This window comes from Pholcus phalangioides, unplaced genomic scaffold, assembly GCF_987345545.1.
Source record: "Pholcus phalangioides strain wild (caught in Gottingen) unplaced genomic scaffold, Ppha-v1.0 ptg000011l_1, whole genome shotgun sequence".
Taxonomy (NCBI): Eukaryota; Metazoa; Arthropoda; class Arachnida; order Araneae; family Pholcidae; genus Pholcus; species Pholcus phalangioides.
In genome coordinates this window covers 4,655,359-4,669,172 of record NW_028301604.1, presented here as the reverse complement: position 1 = coordinate 4,669,172, position 13,814 = coordinate 4,655,359, and the positions used below count along the sequence as shown (strand labels likewise).

The window sequence follows — 13,814 nt, the reverse complement described above, 5'->3', positions numbered from 1 at the left end:
TGAGCTTCGTATTTAAACATTTCCGCGTAATTTGTAGAGAAATTTTTCAATGAGTTTCAAATTTACATCTAGTATATGGTCCCTAAAAGTGGTCATTTTCATATAATTGCTCATATCTCGCGAAATAGAGGTCAGATTGGAAAATTGATTCTGTTGTGTTTTCGACTATGCTGATTTGAATGAAGCAAAAATTAATGTATGCTTCTATTCATAAATTTTTGAAAAAAATGTTTTAATAATTCATCTCATATTTGAAAAAAAAATAAATTCAAAATGAGTAATAAAATTGTTTTGTCCGTTAGAATCTATCATTTAAAATAAAAAGTAGTGAGATGCACATATATTATTTCAGCAATTATGCTCAAAAACAAGTTTCTGTTTAACACTATGGCACTCATTTTTCAATAATTTATATTTCAATAACTGTTCGTTCAAAATTGATGAAATTCTGTTTTTCCGCATTTCTTGAGATACTGAATCCAAGTATGGAAGGAAAAAAATGGGGTTACCATTGGACTTTCAAAAATTTTTATCTATTTTTAACATCTAGATGACCCCTTAAGAAAAATTAACTTGATACACTTATGGAAGATCTTAAACGAAGAAAACAAAAAATGCCACCTTTTTTTTTTTACAATAAATAGAACCCAAGATATCGCCATCGTTCGGTTAAAAGTTGTGCGTACACTGTATATCAAGCACTTATCTATTTCTGACGTTCAATTTCTGGTTGTAATTAGGATAAGATTTAGGACAAAATTCTTACTCCACGGCACCTTTATGAACAGGTACAACCAACTGCTTGGTTTGCTAGGGCAAGCACGCATTTTGGCACCCTCATGTAATGTTAAAGAGTAATTTGTGCTTGGTCTGGTGGGGCACTAGACCCGCCTGCTCCCCACGGTTGCGGCCCTGTCTATGAAATAAAAGAATTTTTAATACCTCGTAGCCTATACAGCGCTTGATAATACCCGCCCCCCCGAATATGCGGGAAATTGACATTTTCAGTACGGTATATTGCCTATGCTTTAAGACAGCGCTGCGTGAAGCTACTGAAAATATTGGGAGGGTTTAAGTGTGTGTGGAGATGATTGCGGGCACACTGGCGGGGGAGGTGGGGGTCGAAAGTATTTCAGACCTGTGGGCAGGGCTGCGGATGCCAGACCGAAGGGGGAGCAAATTTCACCTTTAACCTCTCCAACATTACATGGGGACACCAAAATGTATGCTTGCCCCCGACCGCGCGTCTATTTCAGCCCTACCTATGTATGTGTGGTCGTGGCTCGACTTGGTCCTTAAATAGGAAATCTTTATTTCTGAATTCTGCTCAATCCAGTGCTACTGCGGGTGCTCTGGCAACCCCAGTTTCGACGCCACTGGTTGCACGGCTATGTTAACAGCACCAGGCCAACACCTTCTAGAGCAGAAAACTTCTGCTTTACGTGTTTGACCCGGTAAAGCCAACATCTACTTCTGTAAAAGGTGTTCGCAAAGCGATGTTCTGGGTGCCCTTTATTTATACCCAGATAATGCAGTATTTTCTTCAGCCCGCAGTTTCACGATGAAATAAAAACCATTTTCCGAAGAAAATTATTTGAACAAAAAAGATTAGTAGTCAAACACATAAAAACCAGTGAAAAATAGGTTATATATTACGCGTTGCTTATGAAACTTTTTTTTGCTTTTTTTAAATAATTTTTTTAAGTTGCTATTTTTTTTCTTTCTTATAACTACTATACCCAGGCGCGGATCTATGGGGGAGGGGGTGATCAAGCGAAATGCGATAATTCATTAAATTTTTGGAATTCCTACATAATATTGCATTAATCCGTTGAAAATTACCTGTCAACGTTTTTGATTTAATAAATTTAAGAAAAGTTCGACTAAAAAAGTAGAAAAACCAAATTTTTTTCAAAAAAAGTCAGGATGGAGAGAAAAACTAGGACTGTCCCAGAAAATACGGGGCAACAAAAGGGACGCATGGTGACGCTCTTCACAACAACTTTATGTTTAGCAATTTATAAAGTGACACCTCCCAACAGCTAGCTCTAAATCCGCTCGAGAATGTAGACGAGGTGCACGTATGTGTGGTATGTCTACATTCTCCTGCTGAACTTCTAACGAATTGGTACGTGTGTAGTTACGGTTACGATCCGTTTTTGTTTTATAATTTAAAGTGTCTTATGTTTTAGAAAATTAAATTCGTCCTTTTGTCCTACTTTTTTTCAGGTTTCCGGAAAATCTTTTTTTTCATTGAAACATATCTTTTGGTGCTCTATATATACGCTCTACCGAAGAAAAATCTCTATCTCCTCTGTAGTCCTCTGTAGCTTGTTGGTCAGAGCACTCGAGGGGTCCGGGTTCGACTCCCGGTAGAGGCAGAGAGTTTTTTCCTTCCTTAAAAAATTAACATCTCAAATAATAAATATCTTCACAACATCTAGTCTTCTGTATATCTTGTATATATCTTTTCTTTGCATGTGTGTGTGTATTTCCCCCCCCACACACACACACACACACATTTTTACACACTGACCAGTGCCCTCGAAATTCCCAGACGAATCCAAGTTGCCTCCAAGCTACTTTACAAACATATACTATATCATTAATATTTATTCCTCTCTTTGTTGACAAGTTATTGGGTGGCTTGAGCCCGGAATATACGCAAATGCTCGGTTTGAAAGAAAAAAAGTATTAACTCTCACTAACCAGTTGCGTCGTGGTTAGATGCTCGTGTACCACCCTTGCTGTCCCAGGTTCAAACCCGAGTAAGGATACATATAAGATACTTGCCAAACGAACTTGAGGTAACCCGATATATCGTTCCTTCATTTCAAACCCACCTCATTAATGGCAGTAAATTGCGATATGGCCAGAGTTGGTATTTGGTGGTGTTAATATGCATAAAATTGCTTATTTTCTTCATATTTATCAATATTTTTAAACATAAGCAACATCACTGATCAAATCCATCATCCTAAGCTGAAATTTGAGCAAAATATCCAGCAAATTTAAATAATTTATTCACGGTTTAGCATATTTACCAATACGAGCTGGGAATTACACAATATCAACGGTAAATGTGAAAAAGAAAATTTATTAAACTTACAAAAATGATTGGTAACTATGCATAATAGCTGGTAATTATGCATAATAACCGGATTTATCAAATTTCCGTAACATATATATAGTGGTTCTGTTTTAGTTGGGGAAAATTATTATGGTGGTGGTGGTTTTTCCTTTTCTTCGAAGAAAAGTGGCACTATCTGTTGCGAAAATCAGTGAAAATGTTAGGCTGAACACAGTGAAACGGAGAGCAAAGCAACGATGGGAGAAGAGATCCGAGCAGTGAAATCTAACACACTGATTCCAATGTGCCTGCGTATAGTGGCGCGGACCGCAACAGAGCGGGAGCTCCGCGACAAACACTGAACTGAAGGGGAAATTTCTGGCAGTACCTATTCGTTTGCGGACACTTGCTACCCTCAAACAAAGCCTCCTAGAAGTATCTAGGAGATCTACCTTAGGAGGCTTTGCCTCAAAGCGGGCCCCTTGGGAGCCCATGTGAAGGAAAAAAGACAAGAGAGTATGTGTATAGTGAAAATGCATGTATGTCGGTCAGAATCGGGAGTTGGTCAAAGTCGGGATCCCATAATTAATTATAAAAATTAATTATTATAGGCTTTACAAACTCACCATGTCCTTCCGAGCAGGGCCGTCTCTATTCTACGGTAGAATATAGACGGCCCTGTTCCGAGGCGGTTAGTATTATTAAATATTAAGGGCAGGAAAGTAAACTGCTTGGCGACGTCATCATCATCTGCCCCTGGTCTCACCTCATTGGTCGGTTGAATCGTTTGAAAGGGATTGGCTGAAAAAACTCAAAAATATTAAGAAACATTTTTAATTCAAAAATTAATTAATTGAAGGGGAAGATATCAGAAGAATATCGTTAGTAGTTTTATAAAAGTTCAGAAAAAAGTAGAGACGATTTTTATTGGTTTTTTGCCGTGCCATTTCCGATAAAAATCACGAATGGCTCGGATTTTTTGATTTTTATTTGATTTTTTCAAAAAAATATTTTTGAAAAGATGGTGAAAGGAAATGTAGAAAAAGATAGAATTTGCCGAAATACTTGCAATTTCGTCATTTTAAGAGCTCTTCTTGCTCTTTTTTAAGGTTTTGCTCGCTATTACTTGACGAGTATATTCCCAGCTTCTTTTAGGAATTTGTGCAAGATCGCTCGTTTTTCTTTTTGCGAGCTGAATTGAACGATATCTTCCACGCAAGCCTTGGAAAACACGTACGTCGAGTTGAGGCTGGCCACAGAAAAATCAGAGTCCGAATTGGAGGGCACTTCTTCTCGCTTCCTTTCCGCAGTTCCGTCGGTCGCAGCTGCTGCAGTTAGCTCGGTTTGACCATCATTGGCGCTGCCTTTAGAGCTTCTCAAGTCCGGCTTGCCGGGGCCTTTTTTGGACTTCTTGGGACGGGAAGGGGGTCCGCTGACTTCGCTTTCTGTAGAACGAATTTTTCCCGAGTCGCTACTTGCAGTGGCTATTTGGCGGAAGTCCAAAGCCAAGTCTGTTGCGAAGTCCGTAGAGCTTATCATCTCCGGTTGACCAGTCGTATTGGGTCCGGTCAGTTCTGCTGTTTTTTCGGCTTCAATTTTCCTGTTTTTGTAGAAGTTTTCCCAAACGCTTCTTGGCAGGAACGTCGTGTTGGAATAATTTTTTCGGGATTTCACAAAGGTCATGGTTGTGATTTTTTCCGTTTGTTGTTGGGGGATTTTTGCCGATTTCATGTTGGTCTTGTGTTTCGCAAGTTCTTTTTTGTAGGTTTCATACCCGCGGAAAACAATTGGGTGATTTTTCTCACAATGACAGCACACTGGGGGGGGGGGTCTACTCCACGTACTTTTGTTCACTGTTTCACATCATGTGATTCAGAACAGAACATGCAGCGCTGGGGGAGTGCGCAAGTGTCACCACAGTGTCCCCATGTCTGACATTGATAACAGATGTTTATCGATAATCGATTTGGATTCCGTCTATGTCTCTCAATCGATCAATCGATATGGCAACGAGTAACAGTTGCTCACTGAGCTACAAGTAAAGCTTATACTTACTTATAGTTTACTTATAGCTCAGTGCAGTTGCTTCATGTCAAAAATTTCCTTTGACTTGGCATTGGACGGTAGGTCAACTTTCCATAGCGGCAGTATTTTGAACCGAAATTTTTGTCTTTGGGATCGAATTTGGGACACACCGATCGGTTCGAAGCCCGCTTCGATTAGTTCTTGCTTTAAATCCTCAGCTGGAATGGCCGAGTCAAGTCCGTGTATGATGACGCTGAACGTGTTGGCATCAGGGGCAGATTGCCTTAAGATTGTAATTTTCTTGTTTATGAGGAAATCTCGTATGTTATCTCGGTCAGTGCAGCTGTGAAACACTATTCTGTATTCACCATGTGTAAATTTGACTTCACACGCGTTAACACACGTTTCTTTAATTTTCTTTGAGATGGCCCTCCAGTTCCGACCATTGAGTGGCAAATGACTGTAGGTGCTTCGGGAAGGCTTTGCCCCACCAGTGGTCATTTTTTATCTTCACTGGTGGGGCAAATATAATCTGACCATATTTTCTCGAGAGAAATACGGGAAATTGGGATTCCAAATACAGGAAAATACGGGACATCGCCAATTACTACCAAAAATGACGCCAAAACCAAAGTTGCCAAATATTGTTGAAATTAGGGAAAAATCACAATGGCGGGAAATGATGCATTACTAAAAATTGCAGTGGATTAAAATGTATTCCCCGAAAAAAAAACGTTCACCAAGACATATGTGGGAGATTAATATTCTTATTTACAGTTGTAATTATCATAAAATAATTTATGAGTTGAAAAATAATGTCAATCTTTGACTTTAATTAAGAATAAAAATTCAAGTAGGCTTCGTGGGAAATACGGGAAAAACTGGGACACTTTCGCTAAAATACCGGGACTGTCCCGGGAAATACGGAACGTATGGTCATCCTAGGCAAATAGAAAGGGTAATGGGGCAAAATCTTAGAGGAGAAATAAAGTTCAGAGGAGAAAGCTTAGAGGAGAAAAAAAATTTCTTCTCGATGGGCAAAATCCCCACCAGTTAACATGTAAAAAAAGGCTTGACTCCCTGCAATTTCAAGTGGAGATTCATTTCCCGCGATTGGCGACTTTTCTGTAATTTTCACATGATTTGGCAACTTTACTCACTTTTAGCATCATTTTTTGCAATAATTGGCAATGTCCCGTATTTCGAAGACCAATTTCCGTATTTTTCCCGAACATATATGGTCAGCTTAATCAAACTAGAATATCGGTCGTACGTGCAGACGAGAGGAAATTTCGTAAACAAACATCAGCAAAGGCCAACACGTGCGAATTTTCGTAGACCTTTCAGGTAAAATTCTGAAATCTTTACATAGGGATAGATTACACCAAGATACCATTATGGAACGATTTTCGATAATTTTTTGATTTTCTAAATTTTTTTTTTTTTTGTATCATATCAGTGAATAGTGTAATTATTGCTGTACAAATAACACTGATTCTTTGAAAAGTATAAGCTGAGGCTGGAATTTTTATGTTCGAAATCGGTGTTACTGATTTATAAGCTGAAGTGAAAAGATGGTTTAGTGAATGAATATATATTAGAGTACTACATTTGTTTTTACAGCTAAAAATATAAATCATCTATGGCTTTGAATGCATTCAAGGCGGTTCTCATAGACTTGAGTGGAACTTTACATATTGAAGATAAAGCTATTCCTTCTGCCGCTGAAGCTTTGGAAAAGTAAGTTTATGGTGTAAAACATTTAATGGAATTTATTGAAATAATTAAAGATTATGAGAATATATTATTCAATTTTCATTGAAACAGGAATGTCTGTCAGCACACAGCCTACTAATGTGTCAGAGCTATTTTTGACAATTTGGCTGTGTCAGAAGAGGATTTAAGATTTAAACAAATTTAATCAAAATTACCGTGAATTTTCATTTTATTATGTTGGAGGAACAACAACCGGTCATTGTGGAAGAAGTTGAGGTGGAGGAAAGCTCCTTTGAGGGATTCTTTTTCGGCGAGGAAACATTCAAATGTGCAGGCCGCCTTTGTCCAACAACCCTGGCATTGAGAATATTTCTCAATGTCGTCAATTCCCCTGAAATATTCTGTAAATGGTATTCTATCATTAAAAGATATTATTTTATAAAATATTAACAAATACACATCTGAAATTAAATTGATATGTCAAACATACCAATCAAATGATGTTCTCCATAAATCAATCATGCAGTTGCATTTTAGTCAGGGTACTGTGAGTGCAGAATTCATTCAGAAATATAAATGTTACTTGAAGTTCAAGCACCTACAGGTCTAAAGCACTTTTGACACCCCTGCAATTATGTTCTGCATATAATGTGTAATACATTACATCATCATCAAATCATGAAGATAAAATAAACTCCAAGATCAAAAGTAATATTAGGATTTGTTTTAGGTTACGTAAACATAAGAAGATTTGCTTTGTTACCAACACAACCAAGGAATCCAAAAAAAGTATTCTAAAGCGGCTTCTAAACTTGGGTTTTAAAGTGCAAGAACATGAAATATTCACATCATTGTCAGCTACGAGGAACCTAATCATCAAAAGACAAATAAGACCATTTTATATGTTAGAAGATGAAGCTTTGGAAGATTTTAAAGGTATTGTTGCCTTTTGTTTTCAACATTTTGTTTTATGTTCATTATTACTTATTGTATAATACACCTTTGTTCAATTTTTCTGAAATGATATTTTTCATTAACCTTTTAACGGCCAATGAATATTTTGACAATTTGGCTGTGTCAGAAGAGGATTTAAGATTTAAACAAATTTAATCAAAATTACCATGAATTTTCATTTTATTATGTTGGAGGAACAACAACCGGTCATTGTGGAAGAAGTTGAGGAGGAGGAAAGCTCCTTTGAGGGATTCTTTTTTGGCGAGGAAACATTCAAATGTGCAGGCCGCCTTTGTCCAACAACCCTGGCATTGAGAATATTTCTCAATGTAATTAATTAAACTCAATTAATAAAACCGATGTTTTCAATTGGGAACATCGGTTTTATTAATTACAGAAAAATATTTTTCGTACATAAAAGCACTTGATTTTTTTTTCTCCTGAATGCATGAGATTCCAAACGTAATTTACAAAACAAAAATTTCATTCATTTTAGCACTTATGCCATAAATTTGATTTTTTTTAATCGCCTATTTTTAAGGAAGAATAATTTTTTTTGGATTTTAATGTTTCTATGGACATGGGCAAGTCCAGAAAATATGCAAGAAAAAAAAATTTCATGAATTTTATGGTTGAAATCTCTAAACTAAAGGATCAGGATATGAAATAACAAAAAAAAAAAAAAAAATTTAATCAATGCAAATCTTAATTCGGCCAGTAAAAGGTTAAGAATATTTTGCTGATAAATATATATATTATGAAGTACTCTGCTTCAATTATCTTATTGATTTTCATGTAAGATCATGCTAATTTAGGCTATTCCAAGACAATCTAGATTTATTAGTCACTAATGAAATTAGCATTTTTGTTTCAGGAATAAACACTGAGAATCCTAATTCAGTAGTGGTAGGCTTAGCACCAAGCAAATTCAATTATGAATCTATGAATGTTGCTTTCAGGTACGTTTAAAATAAATATTTCTGAATTGATGTCATTCATCAGATCTTTTGAAAAATGTATGAACTTTCTGTACTTAGTTATCTATGCATAGAGTGTAACCTACTTAATTAAAGTTCACATTTAAATAGGTTCTTTGGGAAGAGCAACTAGTGATCAATTTCTTGAAATTTTCTCAGAAGTACCTTCAAGATAATCTAATATTTTAGCAAGTGAAAATGTCTTACTATTGTATTGGAACAAGTACTGCAAGGGTGCATGTGCCACAATGAGAAAAACAAACTAGACGTGTGAGCTTAACAAACACAGTATCGGTATTTATGAAATTTCTATGATAAAACTTGATCACCACAAAAGAAATGTTTAAAATTTGTTTATTGCATTTCACAAAAGAACATTTGTTCAGAAGTATCTATTGTGAATACTCAAAATACAGTTCAAAATAAATTGATATTTTATAATAATAGATCAACCAGAAATATTTTTTAGCTTTCTCCTTCAATCTTTTAAAAAATTTGCCTTACAAAATGAAACTTTAACATGTTTTGCAAAAAAAAGAACAAAATAAATTTCACTGATTGAGGAAAGAAAGATGGTATGGAAAAGAGGTTAAAATAGTAAATGAAATAAAATAAAATAGCTGTAAAAATGATTGATTTTAAATTTAACATGGCTAAAAAATTAAATCGCAATAATTGGTTTAAAATCGGAAAACACATTTCCCACTGGTTTAAATGCACATTCTATGTGACAGTCATGGATAAATTTGTTTAATGTAATACTCATAAACTAACTGAAATTTTTATACTTTGTTTGAAATTTTTTGTTGTCATTTACCTAAGTACATTCATGCCTTCTCACAGTGAATCATTAAAACAAAACTTCTGATCTGAAAAGTAAATAGTGAACATTTTTTTTAATGCAAATTCACAATACAGAATAATTGATGTGAATTTTCCCTGACATGACATATTCATATAAAATATTTGATTTGATAAACGATATACAGTGGAACTTTGATAAACAAGCTTAATTTGTTCCACCAACGTGCTCATTATCCGAATTGCTCGTTATGCAAATCAAACTTCCTCATAGGAAATAATGGAAACTTAGATAATGTGTTCCACAATTATTCATTCACATGAAAATGACTAGTAAAAATGTCATTCATTCAATAATGCAATGCAATAATATAATAAATAATACAATGATATATTTAAAAATTAATAATACCATAAATAACTATTCATATGATAATGTTTACAAATTAACCTACTCTAATGACCAGAAAGAGGAGGAGGACTACCGTTTAGGACAACTTATGCACTACACTCACCGTCTGTAAACTTATTCTTTTTTGTCTGACTTTAGAATGGAATCTTATCTATGACACTTGCTTTTGACTCGTTTTTCGGAAATGTGAGAAATCGCACTATCATTGGACAGATTTATTGTTTCCACTGCTACAGCTTTATTTGGGGGTTCTCATCTACAAAGTTTTGCTCAGATTCCCATGTTCTACACATCTCTTAATCTCATTTGAAGTGAGGGACTTCTCATTTCACTCTGTCTTGCTCAGAAAAAATCATAATAAGCTCTTCCATTAATCATAATAAGCGAGATCATAATAAGCTCTTTCATTAACCATCATAAGTGAGATCATAACAAGCTCTTCCGTTAATCATAATAAGCTCTACGTGCGTAAGCTCTTGCTATTGCGCGCAATGGAGATCCATCAGTTCTCTCTGAGTATATGACCCCCAAAGCAGAATGTTTAGCTCTGTTCTGCAACGAGCCCTTGGCTGACTGGAAATGCAGTAAAAATCCCCATACATGTAACAGTGTTTTTTTGCACTTTTTCTTAAAATTCTTCCAAACTGTTCTGCAGTAGCGGTAATTGTTCTGGGACATACGTTGCAGATTTTGGCACATTCTGCTTTGGGGGATATGACCATGCTCCTTCACTAATTCTTGAATGTCGGGCTCGTGCACTCCAGTCTTATGGTCTTCCCCAAGGACACCATCTCTTCAGAAATGGTGACCCTTGTTCATGAGCTAGCCCCTCAATGTCACGGTAAATAATGCAATCAGCCCACAGTTTTTCTCCAGGTACAATTAAAAAATGCTTTAAGCTCACATACGCACGGTTACAATGAATCTAGTTTCATATCAAAATAATCATGTTTGTAGGGAGGGTGTTCATTTTTCGAGTTGGGCACGCTGACCGAAAACTAGGGGAAGAATATTACCCACAATTTCACAGTACGTGTGTGGAGGAAAGAGATGGAAAACCCTCAGCTTAGTTGTGATAACGTGAAATTAAATAAACAAAGTGCAAAATCTTTACTTGTAATGCGAATCATCACTCGTTAATTGAATCAAAATTTGTTCAAAATTTTTGCTTGTTATCCGAACCACTCATTAACCAAAGTTCCACTGTATATCAAAGAATTGTTCAACTAAACACAATTTTTCACATCTTTATTCTATAAATAATGATAAAACCTCTGACATTAGAACTTACATCTATGTGATTTTAATCTGTTTGCAAGTAGAACTGAACTAATTTTCTTCCTCAATGTATAGATTACTTTTGGATGGTGGATCTTTGATTGCTGTGCACAAAGGTCGTTATTATCAGAAAAAAGAAGGACTTGCCATTGGACCTGGAGCATTTGTAAGTGCATTAGAGTATGCAACAGGGGTCAAAGCAGAGGTAATTGGCAAACCAGAGTCAGATTTTTTTTTAGCTGGACTAGAAAGTATTGGATGTATAGCTTCTGAAGGAATAATGATTGGAGATGTGAGTAACTATGTTTTTTTTACTCATTATAAATTAATTGCTGTTAATTAATATTGTTAGAATGGTGAAAAAAATGTTTAACATCACTAATATACAAATACTGAAGCATCACAGAATTAAAAAAAGGTAATGGTGTACAAAGGATGTAGTGCTACTCTCTTGCGTCTTTGCATCTGGGGGAGAGTGCTGTTGTCATAGATATATATAGGCAGTAATGAGGTTATTATGATCCAGTCTTTCTGACTAGCATAGTGGAAAAAGCTTGAGATTTAAGTCCTGTTTACATGTGTAAGATTGGGGTAGCTTTGGTGATTATTACCTGCATGGCAACTTTTTTCTTCATGGGGGAAAAAAGGGTGGGAAGGAGATGTGTCAAAAAAGTCCCATCTTTGTTGCGGAATAATGGTGGGTGACTTCGACCCCTTTTCCATAATCCTTTGTGTCGCAAAAATTGCTGTTAGCTCCTTCGTCGAATATCTTGAGCCAACCACTTGTTCAACCCACATGACTAGTGACGACTTCTGAAAAAAAAAGGGGAGGGGGGAATACTGCCATAAACTAAATGGCATGTAAATAGGTTGTAGTTAAAATTCCTGTTACTGGGAACTTCCTGGGATGTTTTATTGCACATGTAAACAGGGCTTTAGATGTCTTCTGCATGGGCTGTTCAATATCCCAAATTGTTAGAGAATTGGAGTTTCACATTTTCCTGTACCAAGAGAGTATGGCAAGAGCACGAATGGTTTGCTAAAAAAATAGACATCCAAACCAAATCAACACCCTGTATACATGTACATAGATTGAATGTAATCTAATAATGAAGATAATATTCTCTCGACAGTTTTTTTGCAAAGCAAAATATCTAGGTTGTAAATTGTTCTGAAAAAAAAGCAAGAACTGCTTTATTGGAAATTCTGGTTCATTATTCTTCATCATTTTTAATGAGTAAGTTATTTCTCTGTTTGAAATTTTTTTATTTAGGAGAAGTTGTTCAATATACAATAGCTCTAATTCCTCCTTCCCTCTATTTCAGGATGTAAGAGATGATGTCCATGGTGCCCAGAATTGTGGATTAAAAGGAATTCTAGTGAAAACAGGTAACATAAATACAGTTCATTAAACATTTGCATCATGATACTCTCTGTTCTAATAGTTTTGAAATCATCTTGATGGATACAAAAAAAGTTCTTATTGCATTGCTCTTGAAACTTTTCAATTTCAGTTAACCCTCTCACTGGCATTGATGAGATGCCTAACTTTATACTTTGTATTTTTCAATGATAACTCATCTCCTCAGAAGCCCCCTATTTGACAATTTTCAGTTATCAGTACTGCTTCCTTCTAGGATCAACAGTTTACCAGTAAAATGTTGTGCATGCTGGTCATGGCCCCACATTGGTGGTCCAGACTGGAGCCCAGAGACAATTACCATCAGTTTTTTCTTTTTTCAAGACATAAATTTCCTATAAAAGAGCCTGTGAAAAGTCTGGCTTGGGCGCACCAAAGATCTCAGCCTAGGATCACTAGGCTTAAGAATGTGGGGGCCATGGTGCTGGTAGCTATGCACCCTGTATTAAAGTTTAAGCAAATGATGATAAAAGTGCACTATCATTGTACTTGTCAAACTGTTCTATATTAGAGTTCATTTTGGGTTACTTCAATATGAGTATCATATCTTTATTGTTTATTATAAGTAACATTTTCTTTCGTTGTAATTATATAGGAAAATATAGAGACTGTGACGAGAAAAAAATTTCACCTCCACCTTTTCATGTGTGCAAAAATTTTCCAGAAGCTGTTGATTTCATATTAGGCATGTAAAATGAGACATCCTGATAGGGAATTTCATTGTGGAAGTCACCATTGTTTCAATTGTTCAATTCAAAATTAAAGACATATTAGTTTTATTTATTCTAAAAAATATATATTTATTGAAAGAGAAATGTATTTTTTGTTCTAAAAACATATTTATTGAAAGAGTGTGTATTATCACATTTTTCACATGTTCCCTTTGGAGCTTGTACATTGTGCCCAACTAAAAGCATGTCATGAAGGATTTCTATTCAATAAAGAAATAATACTCATAAAAAATAGTTACAGTTAAATCTGATAATTGTGTAAAGATTGTTGTTATAAATAGACTTTTCGTTTTGAGCGAATTTAAATTTTTTGCTCTGTTGGGCGATGAATTGTAGAATATTCTTGCTTTATCTTCATTATAAACGTTTTTCAGATTTTTAATTCAAATGTTAGTGATTCAATAGGATGTAAATCTTGAATTGAATCACT

General features: G+C 35.4%; 1 protein-coding gene across 1 annotated transcript; it reads left to right on the top strand.

The window, feature by feature from the left end:
- The first annotated feature begins 6,370 nt into the window (after positions 1-6,370).
- LOC149079963 (haloacid dehalogenase-like hydrolase domain-containing protein 2) lies at positions 6,371-13,610 on the top strand. The gene is made up of 7 exons (XM_089238876.1): positions 6,371-6,442; positions 6,719-6,835; positions 7,542-7,747; positions 8,640-8,724; positions 11,309-11,525; positions 12,559-12,622; positions 13,249-13,610. Exons 2-7 carry the CDS (start codon positions 6,738-6,740, stop codon positions 13,344-13,346), a joined length of 768 nt encoding a protein of 255 aa, XP_089095002.1. The 5' UTR covers positions 6,371-6,442; positions 6,719-6,737; the 3' UTR covers positions 13,347-13,610.
- The last annotated feature ends 204 nt before the right edge of the window (positions 13,611-13,814 follow it).

Bases quoted from the DNA above. Each gene is read 5' to 3' on its own strand.
- LOC149079963 (XM_089238876.1), top strand. From the start codon at position 6,738: ATGGCTTTGAATGCATTCAAGGCGGTTCTCATAGACTTGAGTGGAACT. The intron at 6,836-7,541 runs GTAAGTTTATGG...GATTTGTTTTAG, and splicing joins GCCGCTGAAGCTTTGGAAAA to GTTACGTAAACATAAGAAGA. The intron at 12,623-13,248 runs GTAACATAAATA...GTAATTATATAG, and splicing joins AGGAATTCTAGTGAAAACAG to GAAAATATAGAGACTGTGAC.